The 17,442-nt window shown below is 47.2% G+C and overlaps 1 protein-coding gene across 1 annotated transcript in view; it reads right to left on the bottom strand.

The window, feature by feature from the left end:
- SLC35F4 (solute carrier family 35 member F4) overlaps window positions 1-17,442 on the bottom strand; it is a 170,640-nt gene that overhangs the window by 22,857 nt on the left and 130,341 nt on the right. Inside the window, exons 2-3 of the mRNA XM_026654187.1 lie at window positions 14,637-14,825; window positions 10,221-10,518 (exon numbers count right to left, since the gene is read on the bottom strand). Of these exons, the coding sequence (XP_026509972.1) occupies window positions 10,221-10,518; window positions 14,637-14,825 (487 nt within the window). The remainder of the gene's footprint in view (window positions 1-10,220; window positions 10,519-14,636; window positions 14,826-17,442) is intronic.

The raw sequence follows: 17,442 nt of genomic DNA, 5'->3' as shown, positions 1-17,442 counted from the left end.
AAAATTTCTGGCAAAATGAATTTTTTCCATAAAAATTTCATTTGATTGAAAAGCCATCTTTCATCCCCCACCAAAAAAAAAGTTGGAGAAAAAATGTTGACCAGCTGTAGTTGTAGCACAGTTAACCAGAAATATGAGGGATTTCTAATAGTCACTAAGTTCAAGAGATAAGGTAGGGAGCTACCACAGCCCTCTGGAAGTAGACATTTGATGGAAAAGCCCTTACTGCCAAAAGACATGGATACATATGAGAGGTCAACAGGCTCACAGCCTGGATTCTGAAATTGGACAAAGGATTTGTCATCACTGGTCAGACCACTGGTCCATCAAATCCAGTATCCTCCTTTCTTGCAGTGTCCAACGCTTGAATCCATAACATACCCAGCCAATTGTGCAATGCAATACATAGGAAATGATTTTCCTTCCTGATCCCATTAGGCAGTTAGCTTGTGTCATGAAACACGATGTATCATTCTGCTTAGCTTAGATCACTAAAAATACTACTACTAGGTATCAGCGGTCATAACATTATTTTGGTTATCATCAGTCATTTGATGACTGACGATAACCAAAATAATAGGATAATTTGATTATCCTGCCATTTTATCAATCCAGCCATTTGAATCTACTTTTATTCTAGTATTTGGCTCTACTTCCTGCAACTGAGATCTGCATATTAACTGTCATATATACTGCATTCAGCAATTATTTCTTTGTATGTGTTCTGAACATTGGCATTAACTTAATGGAGATGCCCTTTGTTCCTGAACTAAGGCACACAGTAACAAAAACAGACTCACCCGTAGAATTTACTGTGCTCTTTGGAATAACTCAATCAAGTCCCTTTTAACTCATGTCTTGGCTAAGTACAGTATAGCTAGTTTTTTCAGTCACAAGACAAAATCCCATCATTCATCCAACCACCGGGCTTCTCATCACCTTTTCAATCTCACCTCTGAAAGTTGTTGCTTTCAGGCAGCTAATAAGCCATTATCCTCGTGATTTTTAAAATCGGCCCTTTAAAAGGTCATTGTCACTGTGATAGCACTCAAGGAGACACTATTATGCCATCGAATAATTTTTTTCCAGGGGAGCACCTATATTCACCTCCTTTATTAATTCCCACTTACTACTTAAGAGTCATCTCTTCCTTTGCAGCCACTAAACCAAGGTGCTCTATAAAGCAGTAAACTTCGGTAACAATAAATTGCTTCTCCAAACTGCGTCCTGATGTGTCATTCAACAAGTTAATGCTGGTATAGGGTGACCAGACAGCAAGTGTGAAAAATCAGGACGGGGGTAGGGGGTAATAGGAGCCTATATAAGAAAAAGACACAAACATCGGGATTGTCCCTATAAAACCGGGACATCTGGTCACCCTAATGCTGGTATAGTGAGATTCACGAATAACCTCAGCTACTCCTGCTGAACTAGCAGTTCTTACAACTTATTATATTTTGCAAAGATCAGGTCAGAAATGCTGTCTGTAGAAAGAGAGAGCTTTGCATGTTCCAGAATTGTAAGATGATGTTTTGTGTCTTACATTTTTTTATCTGTAAACATAATAAAATAATACCGGCCTTGATTCAGTGAAGCATATAAGTACAAGCTTAACTATGGGGGGGATAGCTCAGTGGTTTGAGCATTGGCCTGCTAAACCCAGGGTTGTGAGTTCAATCCTTGAGGGGGCCATTTAGGGATCTAGGGCAAAAATCTGTGTGGGGATTGGTCCTGCTTTGAGCAGGGGGTTGGACTAAATGACCTCCTGAGGTCCCGTCCACCTCTGATATTCTATGAGCATATGCAGACATCCCCTTGACTTCACTGGGAATTAAACATGTGCTTAAATGCTTTGTTGAATAAGGATGGACCTGGCATGTGCTTAAAGATGAATACATGACTAAGTATCTTTCATTCCAGGGGATATAGATCCTGATTCCAGTCTTGCTAATGGCCTGATCTTGTATCAATGGGAGTTATACGATTGACTTCAGTGGGAGCAAGACTGGTATGCTATTATAAATCCAAAATATCTCAACTGCAGCCAGTGGAGTTCGTTTGGATTTCTGCTGGTGTAAACCAAATCAGAATCTGTCTGACTGCCCATGAGTCCTTACTATATAAAATATGAAGGCGAGAGGTGGTATCAGCATGACTTAGGGTGGGAGATGGCACACAGCACCAGCCACCAGTGTGTTATGCGGGTGGTACAAAGTGAGTGCTGGTGAAAGCTTCGCACCACATCAGAGGGTGCATTCCATATAGCCACGTCCGTTATGGGGAAATCTGGTTTAGAAATGTGCTGTGGGAGAGGTTCTCTCTGACATCCCCCATGGTCAGCGGGGCAGAGAACTGGTCACTGGCAGACAATGGGAGCCAGCACTGGGAGCTGGAGAGAGATCAGATCACTCACTGCTACGTAAGAGGAGCCAGTGCCACACAAGGTGGTGATCTGCCATCAACAGTACTCTAGAAGGGGGCTCTGCAATCTGGCTGCCTCATCCTGTGGGCCCAAAGGCTATTCCTGCCTACGAGGTGGGGGGAGGGGGCAAGGAGAAGGTCCTGGAACCTGCCCCCTCCTCAAAAGCCGTGGATGGGGGAAGGAGAGAGGGCCCTGCAGGCTGCCGCTTCTCCAAATGCCCCAGCGGCTTCCCCTAACAGACAGGCTTAGAGGAAAACTGGAATCCAAAGTGTAGTAAAGCAAACAGCTCATCTCCAAAGACAAGAGCGGTCTATTTAAAAACCTGCCCTCTGGCAAACTTCGCTTTTTCTATTGTGCCCATAGGCCTCAGTCTCAGCTTTGCGCAGCGTACCACATTCTCTAGAGCTATTGCACCTCAGGCAATTTTCTAGACCTTGCCCTTGGAGCCTGTAAAACAGAATGCACCTATCTGACTCCATCCTCTCCATATACCTGCAGAGAAGCCACTTCACTCACCACTGACATGCCAACCTCTGGAGTGTAATGCAGCGGCTGTTTTTAACGGCACACAGCAGCACTCCACCACAGAAGCGAATACCGAATCCAGTGGAAACTGCTGGGGGGTAATGTAGATAGGTAGAATCTAAATATAATCATTTGGCCAGGGCATCACTTATGTTACTCTTGCAAAAAAGTACCACGAGATATTTAATGGCCACAGGTTGCCACGACCTTGCTTTTATGTCTTAGCAGGGAGATGGCACTCCAGCATCACAGTGCCCTTGAACACCATTCTAGGCAGAGGTGGATTAGGGGTTTGTGGGGCCCTGGCTCAGAGCAAGCGGGGGCCCCTCTCCACCCCTTCCTCCTGCAGTCCCCTCTCCCCCCCCTCAGTGCTCCTGCTGGGGAAATGGGGTCGGCAGGAGCACTGGGCGGGCGGAGCAGGTCAGGGCATGGGGGCCCCCAATTGGCCGGGGCCCCTAGGCATGGGCCCCACTGGCCAATCCACCACTGATTCTAGGGCACTGACACTGAGGGAAGAGTGACGCCTCCTGAATCACAAAAATCACTGACTGCAGGCTACATTTGTTTGCCCAAGAATTGGAGCACAGAGAAAGGGGAAAGGTCATTTGGTGCGCAGCCTTCAGGCCGGATACACCCTAGCGGGTTCCACATAGGGAGGGCAGCTCCATAATAGCCCCTCCAGCAGAAGTTGCCCAGGAGAAGCACTGAATTAGTACCTCTCTTGGCTGGCTTGGTTCTGCCTTCTGTTGGGCCAGCCCCTGCCACTTTGGGGGCTGACTCTGGTCCCTTATCTTCAATGTCCTCTGAAGTTAGGATTTGTATTTAGCAGTGTAATTCCCAAGCAGGGCCGGCTCCAGGCACCAGCCTGGCAAGCAGGTAATTGGGGCGGCCGCTCCGGAGAGGGGCGGCACGTCCAGGTATTCAGCGGCAATTCGGCGGACGGTCCCTCACTCCCGCTCGGAGCGAAGGACCTCCCGCCGAATTGCCGCCGCAGATCGCGATCGCGGCTTTTTTTTTTTGGCTGCTTGGGGCGGCCAAAACCCTGGAGCCGGCCCTGTTCCCAAGGGGACTGGGGAAATCTGGCTGAGCTGCTGTGGGGAGTGCAGGGGCAAGAGCGCAAGTGTGACAAACCACATTTACTTGGAGCTTTGCTTCTGCTTGGACTGATGCCTGTACAGTAACTCCTCACTTAACGTCCTCCCGCTTAACGTTGTTTCGAAGTTACCTTGCTGCTCCATTAGGGAACATGCTCGTTTAAAGTTGTGCAATGCTCCCTTATAACGTTGTTTGGTTGACTTTACAAGGGAGCATTGCACAAGTTCCTCTTCTCCGCCTCCTCCTCCTCCCTTCCTCCCTCCCTCCCAGTGCTTCCCCCACCACCAAACAGCTGTTTCGTGGCGCTTAGGACTTTCTGGGAGGGAGGGAGGGAGGGAGGGAGGGAGCGAGCGGGGAAGCTGCCCCCCCCCTGCAGGCAGGGCCACCCGGAACGCAGGGAGTTAGGGTGTGGGAGGGCGCTCAGGGTTGGGGTGCGGGGTCTGGGAGGGAGTTAGGGTGCAGAAGGGCGCTCAGGGTGTGGGTGTGGGAGGAGGCTCAGGGCTGGGGCAGGCAGGAGGTGCAGGCTGCAGGGCCCTGCAGGGCCCTGGGCTAAGGGGGCCCCGGGGCCCTGGCCTGCAGCTCTAAAGCCCCTTTCAGAATGCAGCCCTGCGAGCACGGGCCAGAGGACTCAGGAGGAGCAGGGGCAGCCACGCAGGCTTTGAAGGGGAAAGCAGCGCTTCTGGCTGGCCCTGCCTGCCGGGGGGGGTGGGGAGGAGCCAGAATTGCGGCTCCCAGAATCGCGGCCATGGGGGCGGTGCCGCGCTGCGCAGAGCCACCTGCACACACCCTGCACCAAACAGGAGCTGCCCCAGGTAAGTGCTCTGCACCTCCTGCCTGCCCCAGCCCTGAGCCTCCTCCCACACCCACACCCTGAGCGCCCTCCCGCACCCTAACTCCCTCCCAGACTCCGCACCCAACCCTGAGCACCCTCTTGCACCCTAACTCCCTCCCAGACCCCGCACCCCCACCCTGAGCGCCCTCCCACACTCTAACTCCCTCCCAGTCCTGCACCCCCAGCCCTGAGCCCCAAGAGGAGAATGGAGAAAAAAAGAATGAAAAACGGGGGGGAGGGGGGATAAGAGAGAATGATCCCCCCACAAGGGGGCCCCAAAAATGAAGCTGAGCACAGGGCCCCACTAACTCTAAATCCGTCACTGGTGGGAGGGGGAGGAGCGGGGAAGCGCCGCATCTCCGCTTCTCCCCCTCCCTCCCAGAAAGTCCTAAGTGCTGCCAAACAGCTGTTTGGCGGCAGGGAAGCGCTGGGAGGAAGGGGAGGAGCGGGGACGCGGCGTGCTCCGGGGAGGAGGTGGAGTGGGGGTGGAAAGAGGCGGGCCTGGAGTGGAGCGGGGACGGGAAGAGGCAGGCCTGGAGCATCCCCTGGCAAAGTCAGCACCTGTTTTTCTGGGGGGAAGCTGCTGCTGCGCAAGGTGCTTCCTAGCGTCCTTGCCTGCCTCATTGTCTGCAGTGGGCTGTGCCTGTGTGGGGTAAGCCAGGGGCACCTCCCCACCACAGTACAGTACAGTACTGTACAGTATATAATGCCTTTTGTCTGCGCCCAAAAAATTTCCTTGGAACCTAACCCCCCACATTTACATTAAATCTTATGGGAAAATTGGTTTCGTTTAACATCATTTCACTTAAAGTTGCATTTTTCAGGAACATAACTACAACGTTAAGTGAGGAGTTACTGTATCTCATTATCCTGCGTTGTCCTTGTCACTAAAAATTTGATACTTCCCAGCGAAGTCGTCTCTTGCTGGCACCCGCAGCCATAAACAATGTCTGTAATCAGGGCCTCAATGCTACTCAGCACCTGCTCGCTTTCCCTGGACTCCTAGGTGCAGTAGATATTCTGGATTGAGTGCTTGAGGGAACGCGCTCTAGAGCCTACAGTGCCCACCATTATGGAACCAACATTTGGTACCAGCCCTTACTCAGTGGTATGTGAGATGCAATCCAGCTATTTCCAGGGAACAACTGCAGATATCACTGTGAGTAGACTAATGGCAAAGGCTGACTTTTTAATGGGGACCACTTTCCCTGTGAGCTCCACAACATTTCATTACTCGCCCTTCATAAAGAGTTCGGGCTTTGTGCTTCCCTCACATTTCAGGCTCTCTGGCAGGTGCTTACGCTTAATCTACAACCAGTAGGAAAATGGCAGGAGCTGTGTTAAAATACTCTACCTTGAGACGGCTAAAATGGCAAATTGAAATTCAGGGGACAGGTTGCAACAGTCAGTCACTTTTAAGACTAAAAAACAGAATCTCAAGGGTAAGCGGTGAGAGTTTCAAAACAATTTCAAAGCCTTTAACCTTCATAATCCAGCAAACCCAAAGCTGAAAACCAAGACTTTTGTCCTGACTAACAGGACTTTTTTTTTTAAATGCAAAGGCTTTGACAGGCTGGGGTGATATTTCGAAAGTAGATGACATTATTACTGCCATAGAGAAGATGTTATAGGCATAATTTGTTATGGTCTGTTGCGGAACCTATTGGACAAAATTTCATGCCTCTTTAAGCCACCAGTGAATCACTCTGTTCTACAGAAATAAAAAACAACACCACACACACACTACTAGCCTAAGGATAAGCATGGGCCAGATTTGATTGAAACAAATTATCTATTTCACAAAAATAAAGCCAGCAAAGGAAATAATAAATGGTAGAAAACGCAAGTGAGAACTCGTTAACGGGGATAACGCTTAGAGCACAAAAGTAATAACTATAAATACATTTTTAAAACAATAAATGATGTTTTAGGATGGTAATAATCAGAAAAACAAAAATCCTCAAGAGACCAGGAGAAGTCTGGATAGTATTATGGGATGATTTTTCACACCTGGACTTTCCCAATTACATAGATAGATTTGGGTTCACCCAATTTATGAACCCAAATAATAATACTACCTAATTGCCCAATGTGCCTGTGCAAATCAGATACACTGGCCACTATTACAAAGCCATCATTTGCCAACAGTTACCCCCCCCCAACCTCTCCTCCACACACAGGAGCCTGAAATACCACAATTTCACCATATACCTAGAATTGGAAATACTCTGGGAGCTGTAGAATATCTGTTGGCAAATTCTGATTTTCTACGAGCAAACGCTCATACACATTAGCCCTGGCACCTAACTTGCCATTTGTGCATGCTCACGTACTTAATTTGCATTTGCTCATCTGGTATTTGTGTGCATAAAATTCCCATATACGCGCACATACATACATCCAACTTGGACACTTGGGCTCTAAAGGTTTGGCTTGTTGGGGTTTTTTTAAATCCCGTGGGCCTTTTGTGAGTGTGGGTCAAAGCTCTCAGAATGTCCTAGTTACATTTAGGTAGTGCACGTGAGGGAGATCCCTGGAGGCCATTGTGGGGGTGGGGAGGAGCTGACAATAAAATCCCTGTAATTTGGATAAGAATATATTGAAACCCCCCTGCACCAGACATATGGCCCAGGGGCGATGTCTCTCTCAAGGTGCTGAGCACGCTCTACTCTCAGGACACTCAGCACGAGATGCGCCAGGATCAGGCCCACACAGGCTACATTCAGCTGATAAGTATTATACTTCCAGTCAACATCAACTAAAGCAGCATCTTCCTTTTCAGGGCCTGACCCATTGACTTCAATGGGCTTTAGATCAGGCCCAGAGAGTGCATTAATTCAAATAAAATTGTAAAACACTGTTTCAGAGTGTCCAGGGGCATACTACAGGCCATAAACGTTTTAGTGAGTGCGGGTTGTAAGAACAGGCAGAGGGGAGGTGGGCTTTCTGAATAATACAGATATTTGCAGGCTGCACAAATGGTTATTCTCAGACTTTTGTTGTGGTGGATGTATAATCAGACGATTAACTGATTTACACATAGAAACGATTTGTTCACACAGATAATAGCCCAGCATTCACCCTGACGTTCATTCATTTGCTCTATATTTACTATTATTGGGCTATGTTCTCCTTCCTAGCCTCACGCGCAGAAGCCAAGCAGATAGTGGTTGATGTTCTCACAAACCATCCCAGTTTAGGAAGAAGCAGGATGAAGGGATCTTTCTTGCACAAACCACTGTGATCTTTGGGGCAGCAATTAATTAATAGCAACAGTCCAATTTTAGATGGACTGATATGATGTAAATAATAACTTAAGTCCAACTTCAGACCTGGGATCCCTACAAGAGCATCAGAGTGAGGGATTTGGTCCATAGGCCCCAATCCTGCTGCTGTTAAAACTCCTAGTGTTCTCAATGGAAGTATCATTCCACTCTCAGTAAGGAGTCCAGACCAGAATCTGATACCCATATATTGACTAATACTTTACTTAGGGTGACCAGACGTCCTGATATTTACTTGTTTGTCCCGCGTCCTGACCGATGTTCGGCCGGGACGCGAATTGTCCTGATATTTTCCCCTTTGGCGCACAGGTGGAGGGGGCCCCCCCCCCCCCCCCGCCCCAACTCCATCCCGGCCCCGCCCCTCCCTCCCCCATTGGATCCCTCCCCAAATCCCCGCCCTGGCCCCGGCCCCAACCCCGCCCCCTCATTGCCCCATTGGATCCCTCCCCAAATCCCCGCCCTGGCCCCACCTCTTCCCCAAGCACACCTCATTCCTCCTCCTCATCCCTCCCTCCCAGGCTTGCGCTAATCAGCTCTCTGGCGGCGCAAGCGCTGGAGGGAAGGGGAGAAGCAGGACATGGCAGCCCGCTCAGGGGAGGTGGAGGCAGAGCGAAGGTGAGCTGGTGGGGGGGGGGGGCGGGGCGTGGAGCTGCCGGTGCTCAGCCCCCACCAATTTTTCCTATGCTCCGGCGGCTCTTGGGGCTTTTGTTGTTGTTGCTCCGCTGGCACCCCTCCCATCCCCCCGCGTCCCGATATTTCACGTCTCTCATCTGGTCACCCTAACCTTACTTCACATACACGGATGAAACCAGGGGGTTGCTTGCAGAGCAAGGTGTTACCAAACAAGAGTAAGAGTATCCGAATCTGGTCCTTGTTTAAAATTGCCCTATGATTGCTTTGGCAGGATGTTTTACCTCTTGTGAGTCGAATTCAGTTGCAGTCCCTGGAGCAATTGCAAGTTGGCTACTGGAGAGGAACAGGGAGGTGTATTGGGTTTTACCTTTCTGATAACCAGACTCCCAAGGCCTCACCCCCTGCTCTGCCTCTTCCTTCAAGACCCTGCCCCTGCTCTGCCTCTTCCACCCAGGCCCCACCCCTGCTCCGCCTCTTCCCCCAAAGCCCCGCCTCTTCCCCTGAAACTCCACTCCCTTCTCCACCTCTTCTCCTAAGGCCTCATCCCCTTCTCCACCTCCCAGATTAAAAAAAAAGGGACATCAGGGCTTGTCAAATGGCACCCGGACAGACAAGCTGAAACCCAGACTATCTGGGTAAAAACCAGACGGGTGGCAACCCTAGATGTGTATGTCACTGCCCATATAACCTAAAATTATAACTGCAATTATGCTCCCAGCATTTCTTCACTTCAGGCTAGATTGAGTTTGCTCTCAGCCCATAGCAAGGGGCAGGGTGTAGCTGCTTTGTCCAAAGCGCAGACTAGGGAGGGAACTGTGACTCTATAGTTCACAATTCCTTCCCTGGCTCTCCCAGCACAGGGGGGAGCAGCCTTTATGGAAAGGGGATGAAAACCATCTCCCTACTCCCCTCAAGGCAGACTGTGGCCTGATATGTGGATAGCCTACACAGGGGCGTGGGGAAATGGTTTTCATACCATTATTCCCCTACAGGGGCCCTTAAGACAAGCCGCAATCTTCCATCTCCCCAGCTTTAAGTTTCATCTTGGCCAGCTCTGATTTATTCTGATCAGACTTTACATTAAGGTTGTATGTTACAGATGCAAATAGTATCTGTTATAGATGGCTATAAGCGCATCAATACAAGGTATAATCCATGTTTATAAGCCCTGGTTATAAACAACCAATTGACCTGTTGAACTCAATAACAATCTATAAAAATTAACCATTATTCAAGCATATGTAAATAATCTATTAACTTCTAATAAACTACATATGACTGGGACCTTAAAATAAAGTGTGATCTTTATTCTGCTCCATCACACCAAAAAGCAAACTATATAGTTAGTGTCTATATCTAAGAAAACAGCTGTCATTTGAGTCAACAGTAATGGAGCTCCTTAAAGCGACAGTGTCACAATAAAACCTACCTGAATTTTTTGATTGGAGACTGCTTTTCCTGTGCAGTTGCAAGGTGCCCAGAATAATAAATGGGGAAGAACATAATGTTCCAGTTTGTTGAAAACCAAGTCATGAAAAATGGATAGTCAAAGTTCTTATATGTGATTTTCACAATCTGTGTGGTTCCAACCCAAGAGGATGAGACTGATAAGATTATTAGAAATCCCCAGACAACCTTAAGAAATGTAGATGTGCAAGACTGACACCGGGTCTGTGCTTGGTTTTCTTGACTGTTGTTCTCGGTATGGGTTTGCGTCCCTTCTTCTCCTGAAAAAAAAGAGGAGAGTTACAGGCAAAATGGGTCCATTTCAAGGAATTCATAATTTCTGCTATAGTATCAGTTTCTTTAGCACCTCATCCCCCTGGACCAAACACAATGCCCCCCAGCCAAGGACTTGGAATGCTGTAAAGAAGTGCTTCAGTAATAAAACAACCGCAATTTCAAGGTGATGGGAACAAAGTACGACCAAATTACAGTGGCACAAGGTACCAGCTGTTGCCACTGTTTTGGGTCCTTCTTTTGTCAAGCCTGTAGCATGCAGCCGTATCCCTCTCTTAAGGCCAACTATGTTACAAAGCCAAAAACTGTGTATGTTTGCTATGTGAGCCCATAGATCTGAAACTAGAAACAAGCCTTTACGATTCAAAGGTCTTGACTCAGAAAGCACATTTTTATTTACGAGCTTAGGGAAAAAATAGTTTGGTCATTTCCTTTTAAAGTTCATCACATAGAATGAGACAGATTTGCAGCTGTACAGTTAAAAATGGAAATGGAATAAAACTAGATCTTGGTAATAAAATCACTAGATAGAAACAAAGAAGAAATAGATAGCTCTCATTCCATACTCTAGTTACTGTGGAAATAGTGAAACAGTTGATTCATTTTGCTCCTTGGTCTGATGTGCCAGTAGAGTAGTGAGATTACCCTATCTTACTACATGAGAATGTACCATGGTGGTTTGGTTTCAGGAATAAAGGGGTTAATGTTAAAAATCACTACAAGTAGCTACTCCACATGAACAACAGCTACCTTAATTACACGATTTTACTGTCTATAGATTTGACCAGCGTATGACATTATATATTGTGGGGATCGATTTGTTTATTAATGTGAATAGGAACTATACACCAGCTGTGAAGATAGGATACATCATCATGAGTTCTGTTATGGAGCAGTTCAACATAACAACATGTGAGAAAGGCAGGATTTCAGACCAAAGCTTGACTTCCCTTTGATGCAGTTGCCTTTGATATAGGATTAACATTATGTAAACGTAGTGGACCAAGTTAGTAGAGGTACATCGGGGTGAATTTGATCTTGGAAGTGTTTCTTTTAATTATATCAGAGAATGCATTATAACCAAGAACTTTATAATGAGGAAACAGTGCATTTTGCAACTGTGCAGTGACCTCTTTCTAGAATATAGATGGTAAGGAGGTACACCAGCAGGAGTTTTAACTCCTCGTTGGGCCACCCAAGCCAGAGAGGTCAAAGGATAGGGACCAGGCCCCCCCAACCCCCAAGTCCCACTGGACCTCCAGGTTGGGGACTGAGCAATAGGCCAACAATCTAACCTTATAAAAGAGTTAAGTTATAGAAACACAACACTGCAGCCATTCCAGCAAACAGCATGATAGACAGGGACGGCAGAGCCTTGTCCATGCCCGAAGTGACAGCTATTTAGCTGTTTTGTTGTTTAATAGTGAAAAAAAGAGTTCAAATAAAATTAAAGGTCTATTAATAACATGCAGAGAATAATTAGAGAGTGCTTTGAAAAGATAGTTTTTACAAAATGCAGTCAGTTTAACATTCTCTTTAACTGATGGGGGGCAGGAGCCAGAGCATGATATTTTAGTCATACTAATAATGACTGACCACTACTACTGAAAGGTAAATTATAGTTTGTTTGCAGACCAGAGATGCTTGCACAGAACATGTTATGTAATATCCACAGGTGGGGTTACCTGCAAGAGAGAACTACCAAACAATTAACTCTCACTGATCTAATAGTTACAGTAATCACAGAATAACAGAAGACTAAAACACCTTTGCACGGGCCCTACATTTTCCAATTACCAAACAACTATGTAATTACTATAACTGTGCACAAAGCTATCATTAGCATTTGGTTTGGATTTTGCAATCCCAGATGTGGATGTTAATGAAAATAACAGAAACATACACTCCTTGTGAGTTCTTGCTTGGCCACCGGTCTGATTAATCTTATATGGTGGATTAGCCTAAGTAGCATAAGTTCCTTCAAAAGTCCATGGGATTTCTGCTCCTGAATCACTTAAGCACTTCAAAAGTCTCATCCACCAGCAAAGATTAAAAAAACAATAACAATTCTGAATAACAAGCCTGGGGCCTGGATTCCAAGAGGGTGGCCTACAGGCATAACGGGCATAAATAAATCCGTACTAAATGGGCAGGATATTTCCAAAGATTCCATTTCTACTGGTCATCAGGGTGGACCCAGGCCGGGGCAGGGAGGCAGAACCAATGCGTAGATGCTGAAGGGTGAGCTACCACAAAATAAACAAACACATCAGTCAAAGCAACCAGTAAATAACTTTTCATAACCACCAAGATGGCAGAGCTCCTCTGTGTCTGCAATTAATCCAATCAGCAACACAGCAATAAACAACACCAGTCATGGGCACAGAAACAAATTTGGAGAGCCAAGAAGCACAGAGGGAAAGGGACAGAACTGATAAGACATTGTGGCCAGAGGAACACGGTATTGGAAAGCAGCTAGTGACCAGAAAACCCCATACATTCTGTGTTTAATTTTTCGCTATTGCTAACATAGTCTTTGCTTACGATGCCTGAATGGCAGTATGGTAAAAAAAAAGGGGGGTCTTGCAAAGGAATGGTACGTGAAACAGCATAACGCACAGGCTGCTCTTCTAAATGCATCAGTGTCTGCCATCCATCTTGTAGAGAGAGGGCAGCTTTACCCGAAATTTAGGTCACTATGCTTTCTTTGTGACTATTCCTCATGTGGATCTATACTGTCCCTGTCTAGCTACAGTACTTTCCCAAGACAACCTTGCTCAGATCTTATTCCTTAGAAAGGGAGGCCCAGAACTGAAAGGGGATGCCGTCGAAAGTGATAGGGTGCCAAGTTCAAGGAGAATCAGGTCAGGGCACTACCACTCCTCAGAGGGACCAAGGTCCTTCCTTAGAGAACTCAGGATTGATTCTGATTTTGGTTTTACACAGGTGTTGGCTTGAATGAAGTCAGTCCCGATCACCAATATAAGTGAGATCAGAATCAGGTCTCTAGTGTCTTGGGTATGATTCTTCTTGCATGCTATTCACTGTTGTCTCAGGGTATCTCAGATATTTTTCCAGGATACCCAGCAGTTCTCTCTGCAACTCTCTACTGAATTCCCTTTTTGCCATCATATACGTTCTTTCTACAGGACTACAAGCTCCCTCAATTTACCCTGCTGATTGGGACACTAGAAATGGCTTCCTCTTCTCAGAGTTTGGGCAATGGAGAGACAGAAGAGGAGACTCATCGCCCACGTTCTCAATGTGTTTGGGAGATCAGCCTCCGCCCCCTCCTCCTCCTCTTGCCACTTTGACTCCAGAGTTTTCCCAAGGAGCTTGGGCAATGATGCTATTTCAGTGCCAACTGCTCTCCTCCTGCTAGAAGGATTCAGCAGACTTGAAAACTCTGCCACAGGCCAATACGTCATAGTTGTATCCATCCCACCCACACGGATGAAGGAGCCACCAGTGCCCAGGTTGATCTGCTGATGAAGAAACCAGAGGCAGCACCATACCTACAGGTTCACTTGGGCTACACTGCTGCAGTAAAGGGGGAGGCTACATCCTGCGGTAAGCCCTGATGTCTTCCTCAGCAGCTGACTGGTGATCTGAGCTGGGGTTGATGGTCTTGCCTAGATATCATTCCACCTCTTGCTCTTTCTCTTCCTCCTCTTCAGAACATCCATGGTCTGAGGTGAGAGGGCCAGTGGCTTTGAGAAGGAATAGAGCTGGCTTTTAAGGGTCCCTGGGCTCTGGCCTGGCTGAAGCTAAGGAAACACAACCATTTTGTAAAACTGTGTGTTATTATTTATCATCCCTTAAAGGTCTTCCGTGACTATTGGGCTTATACAGCCAACTTCTCAGATACTACAGCATATATTCCTATTAGGGACCATGCCTCTTTCCCCCCTCCACTCTTCAGTCCCTCCAAACCCCAATTTGCAACAGACAAAGGAATGGCTTTCGTGTGGCTGTGTTGCTCACGGCACAGGAAACCACGTCAATGCTTTCTGACATTGCACCAACCACGGCATCCTTCCAAGACAGACGAAAGCGGCCTTTTGCAGGCATCTCGCCGTGCCAGAGAGGCGGCTCTTGTTCCTACCTGATCTGATCTGCCTCTCGACTCTGCTGTGCCGGCAAATTCCAGAGGGGCTTCGACTCTGCAGCTCAAGAATGGGAGCAGCAGAATCTTCAGCAACAGATAAAGGGGAGAGCTGCCTACTGATGCCACTGCGCGTGATGGGGCAGTTGGCTCCTGGCTTGCATCGGGTGACAGATGATCGGGAGGCACCTGAGAAGAAAGAGTTTGCATAAGTTTGACTGTAAGCTCCCTTGAGGAAAAGGTATTGTGGGATTTCAAACACCTTGACAGTGAAATGCATACAAATGACTCATGGGGGAGGGGTGCACACCGCAATAATCAAAGCCCCCGCTGCCCAAAAATGAATTTTTAACTTCCCTCCTCCCCCCCCATACATAGAAGCTCCCTACAATGATTAACTGTTTTTCCTGAAGGAATTAGAGTCCTAAACTGGAATACATTTTTAGCTACCATGTGACATCCATTTGGTTTGAACAGTCAAAGAGGCATTTGTACTCACACAGGCCCTTCCTGACCACTGACACTGAAACAAGCAAGAGTGGAGGACACCATTTCCTCATGGCATGGGAAGGGTTTTTTTTGGAATGATCCTCCCCTGGTGTCACCAAGGACAGCCTTACAAGAGGAAAGTTTCCTCTTTGTTACATCCTGCAGAGTGCCCCACCATTGGTACTTGAGGTCCTTGATGGTTGTACAGAGTGAAACAGAAGCCAGTGATAACCGTCTTAAACTAGGACAACTGTTCTATCACTGGAACGAGTCTACTTTTATGACTTCAGACCCAGTTAGGGCACTGAAATGCTTTCTGGCAAGCCACATCGGAGCCTTGGGTCTTCAGAGAAGTTGTCTTTTCTCCTTCTGCTGGATGGAAACAACACCAAGGTGGAATAGGTGCCTGTCCCTAGGAGGCTGGAGAAGAGGTGGAAGGTGGCAGGTAAGACCCAGAACCCAGAAATACGTGGCTGGAATCAACCAGATGTTAGGTTGATATACATTTTGCTGCTGAGGAAGACATTGTGTTCTATGAGCGAGAACTTGCAGGAGTGAATGAAGAACCAGCAGATGACAGAGGAGAATGGACACAGCAGCACGATGGTCTGAACCTGGCCAACTAAGCCTGGCTCTTCTCTTCCAGGTGTTGAATGTCTTCTTGCACAGATTCACAGATTTATTTTAGGCTGGGGGCTTATTTAACCTGTCAGCACACAAGCAGCACATCAGTCACTAAGGGCTGGTCTTCACTACCCGCCCAGATCGGCGGTAGAAAATCGATCTCTCGGGGATCGATTGATCGCGTCTCGTCAGGACGCGATAATCGATCCCCGAATCGACGCGCGTACTCCACCAGCCCAGGTAGGAGTAAGCGCCGTCGACGGGGGAGCCGCGGCGGTTGATTTGCCACCGTCCTCACAGCGGGGTAAGTCGGATCAGATACGTCGAATTCAGCTACGCTATTCACGTAGCTGAATTTGCGTATCTGAAATCGATCCCCCCCCCGTAGTGTAGACGTAGCCTAAGTCAAGAACACATGGAATAGGGAAATAAATGTAAGACATGGATTTGGAAGTTAAATATGGCTGCCTGTCCCCTCCCCTGGCAGCTGGATTTTCAATACGTAACTTTATCACCCAAACCTGTGGTGTTACTTACACCTACACTGACAACTGATGGCTTTGCCATGACTCTAGTGGCCTTGGCATGCCAATCAAATCCGTTTTCCAATGTAACTGAATACAAAACCTGCTTGTAAGATGCCAACTGTGCAACGATATAGCAGACTAATAGACTAGAATAGACTTCTTTACATAACCAGCAAGCATCACTCAGGCTTTTTGTGTGCGCAGGTAATTCCATGCCAAACAATGGCACCAGGGCATATAGGCACAGAGGAACGTATCTGACAGAGCCCATGTTACATCCTTCTCTGGGAAGGTGGGATGGGTGTTGTATGTTCTTTCCCATTTGCAAATCTGAAGTCACGTTTGCTCTGCCAGTACCACGTACAACACAGTAGAAGATAGAAGCAGGGCTAATAATTATGTTTTGTAGGTCTGGTCTTGTCATTATACAGAAGAACATTCACTCCAACAGATGCAACTTTCATAATCCAGATCCTGTCAATTAAGTTACTCTACATTAAGTAGACAGTAGTCAGAGCCATCAGCTAAACCTTTGAGGATGATCTGCCTCAAAGTTGTTATCCGCCAGCCTTCTCTTTCTCCAAGTTTGGATATCAGTGTTCTCTCTGGGAGAAATTCACCCCAGTGCAGAAGTTCAACACAAGGGCTACACCTGAGACTCCAGCCAGGTGGGTAGGGATGCAACCCCAAGCTCTGAGTGTCCCTAGCCTCTGTTTGCCAGAAGCTGGGAGGGGACAGGATCACTCGATGACTGCCTGTTCTGTTCATTCCCTCTGAAGCATCTGGCACTAGCCACTGTCAGAAGACAGGATACTGGGCTAGATGGACCATTGGTCTGATCCAATATGGCCATTCTTATGTTCTTATGAGTTTTGTAACTGGTAAAATCATCCTATAAATACTCCTAGCTGAAATGCACAACTATGGGCGCACACCTTCTGTGTAAGGTGAATGTAACAACACCACATGAGACAGCTTCCCACAGACTCATGTGGTATTGAACCTTTATCCTGTACTGTATTACTATTGGCTTACAGCAGTAAACCAGACTGATATTGGTTATTTGGTCTCCTGAACAAATTTCATAACGAACCAAAGTGTGGTCAAGCAATTGACGCTACAATTTATCAACATTGTAATCTTGATTTTACAGTCAGTCTCTCTGT

The sequence above is a fragment of the Terrapene carolina genome, unplaced genomic scaffold (genome assembly GCF_002925995.2).
Source record: "Terrapene carolina triunguis isolate 2854851 unplaced genomic scaffold, T_m_triunguis-2.0 Scaffold189, whole genome shotgun sequence".
Lineage (NCBI taxonomy): Eukaryota > Metazoa > Chordata > Testudines > Emydidae > Terrapene > Terrapene triunguis.
Note: the sequence above shows the minus strand (reverse complement) of the source record. Positions and strands in the feature narration are given on the sequence as shown.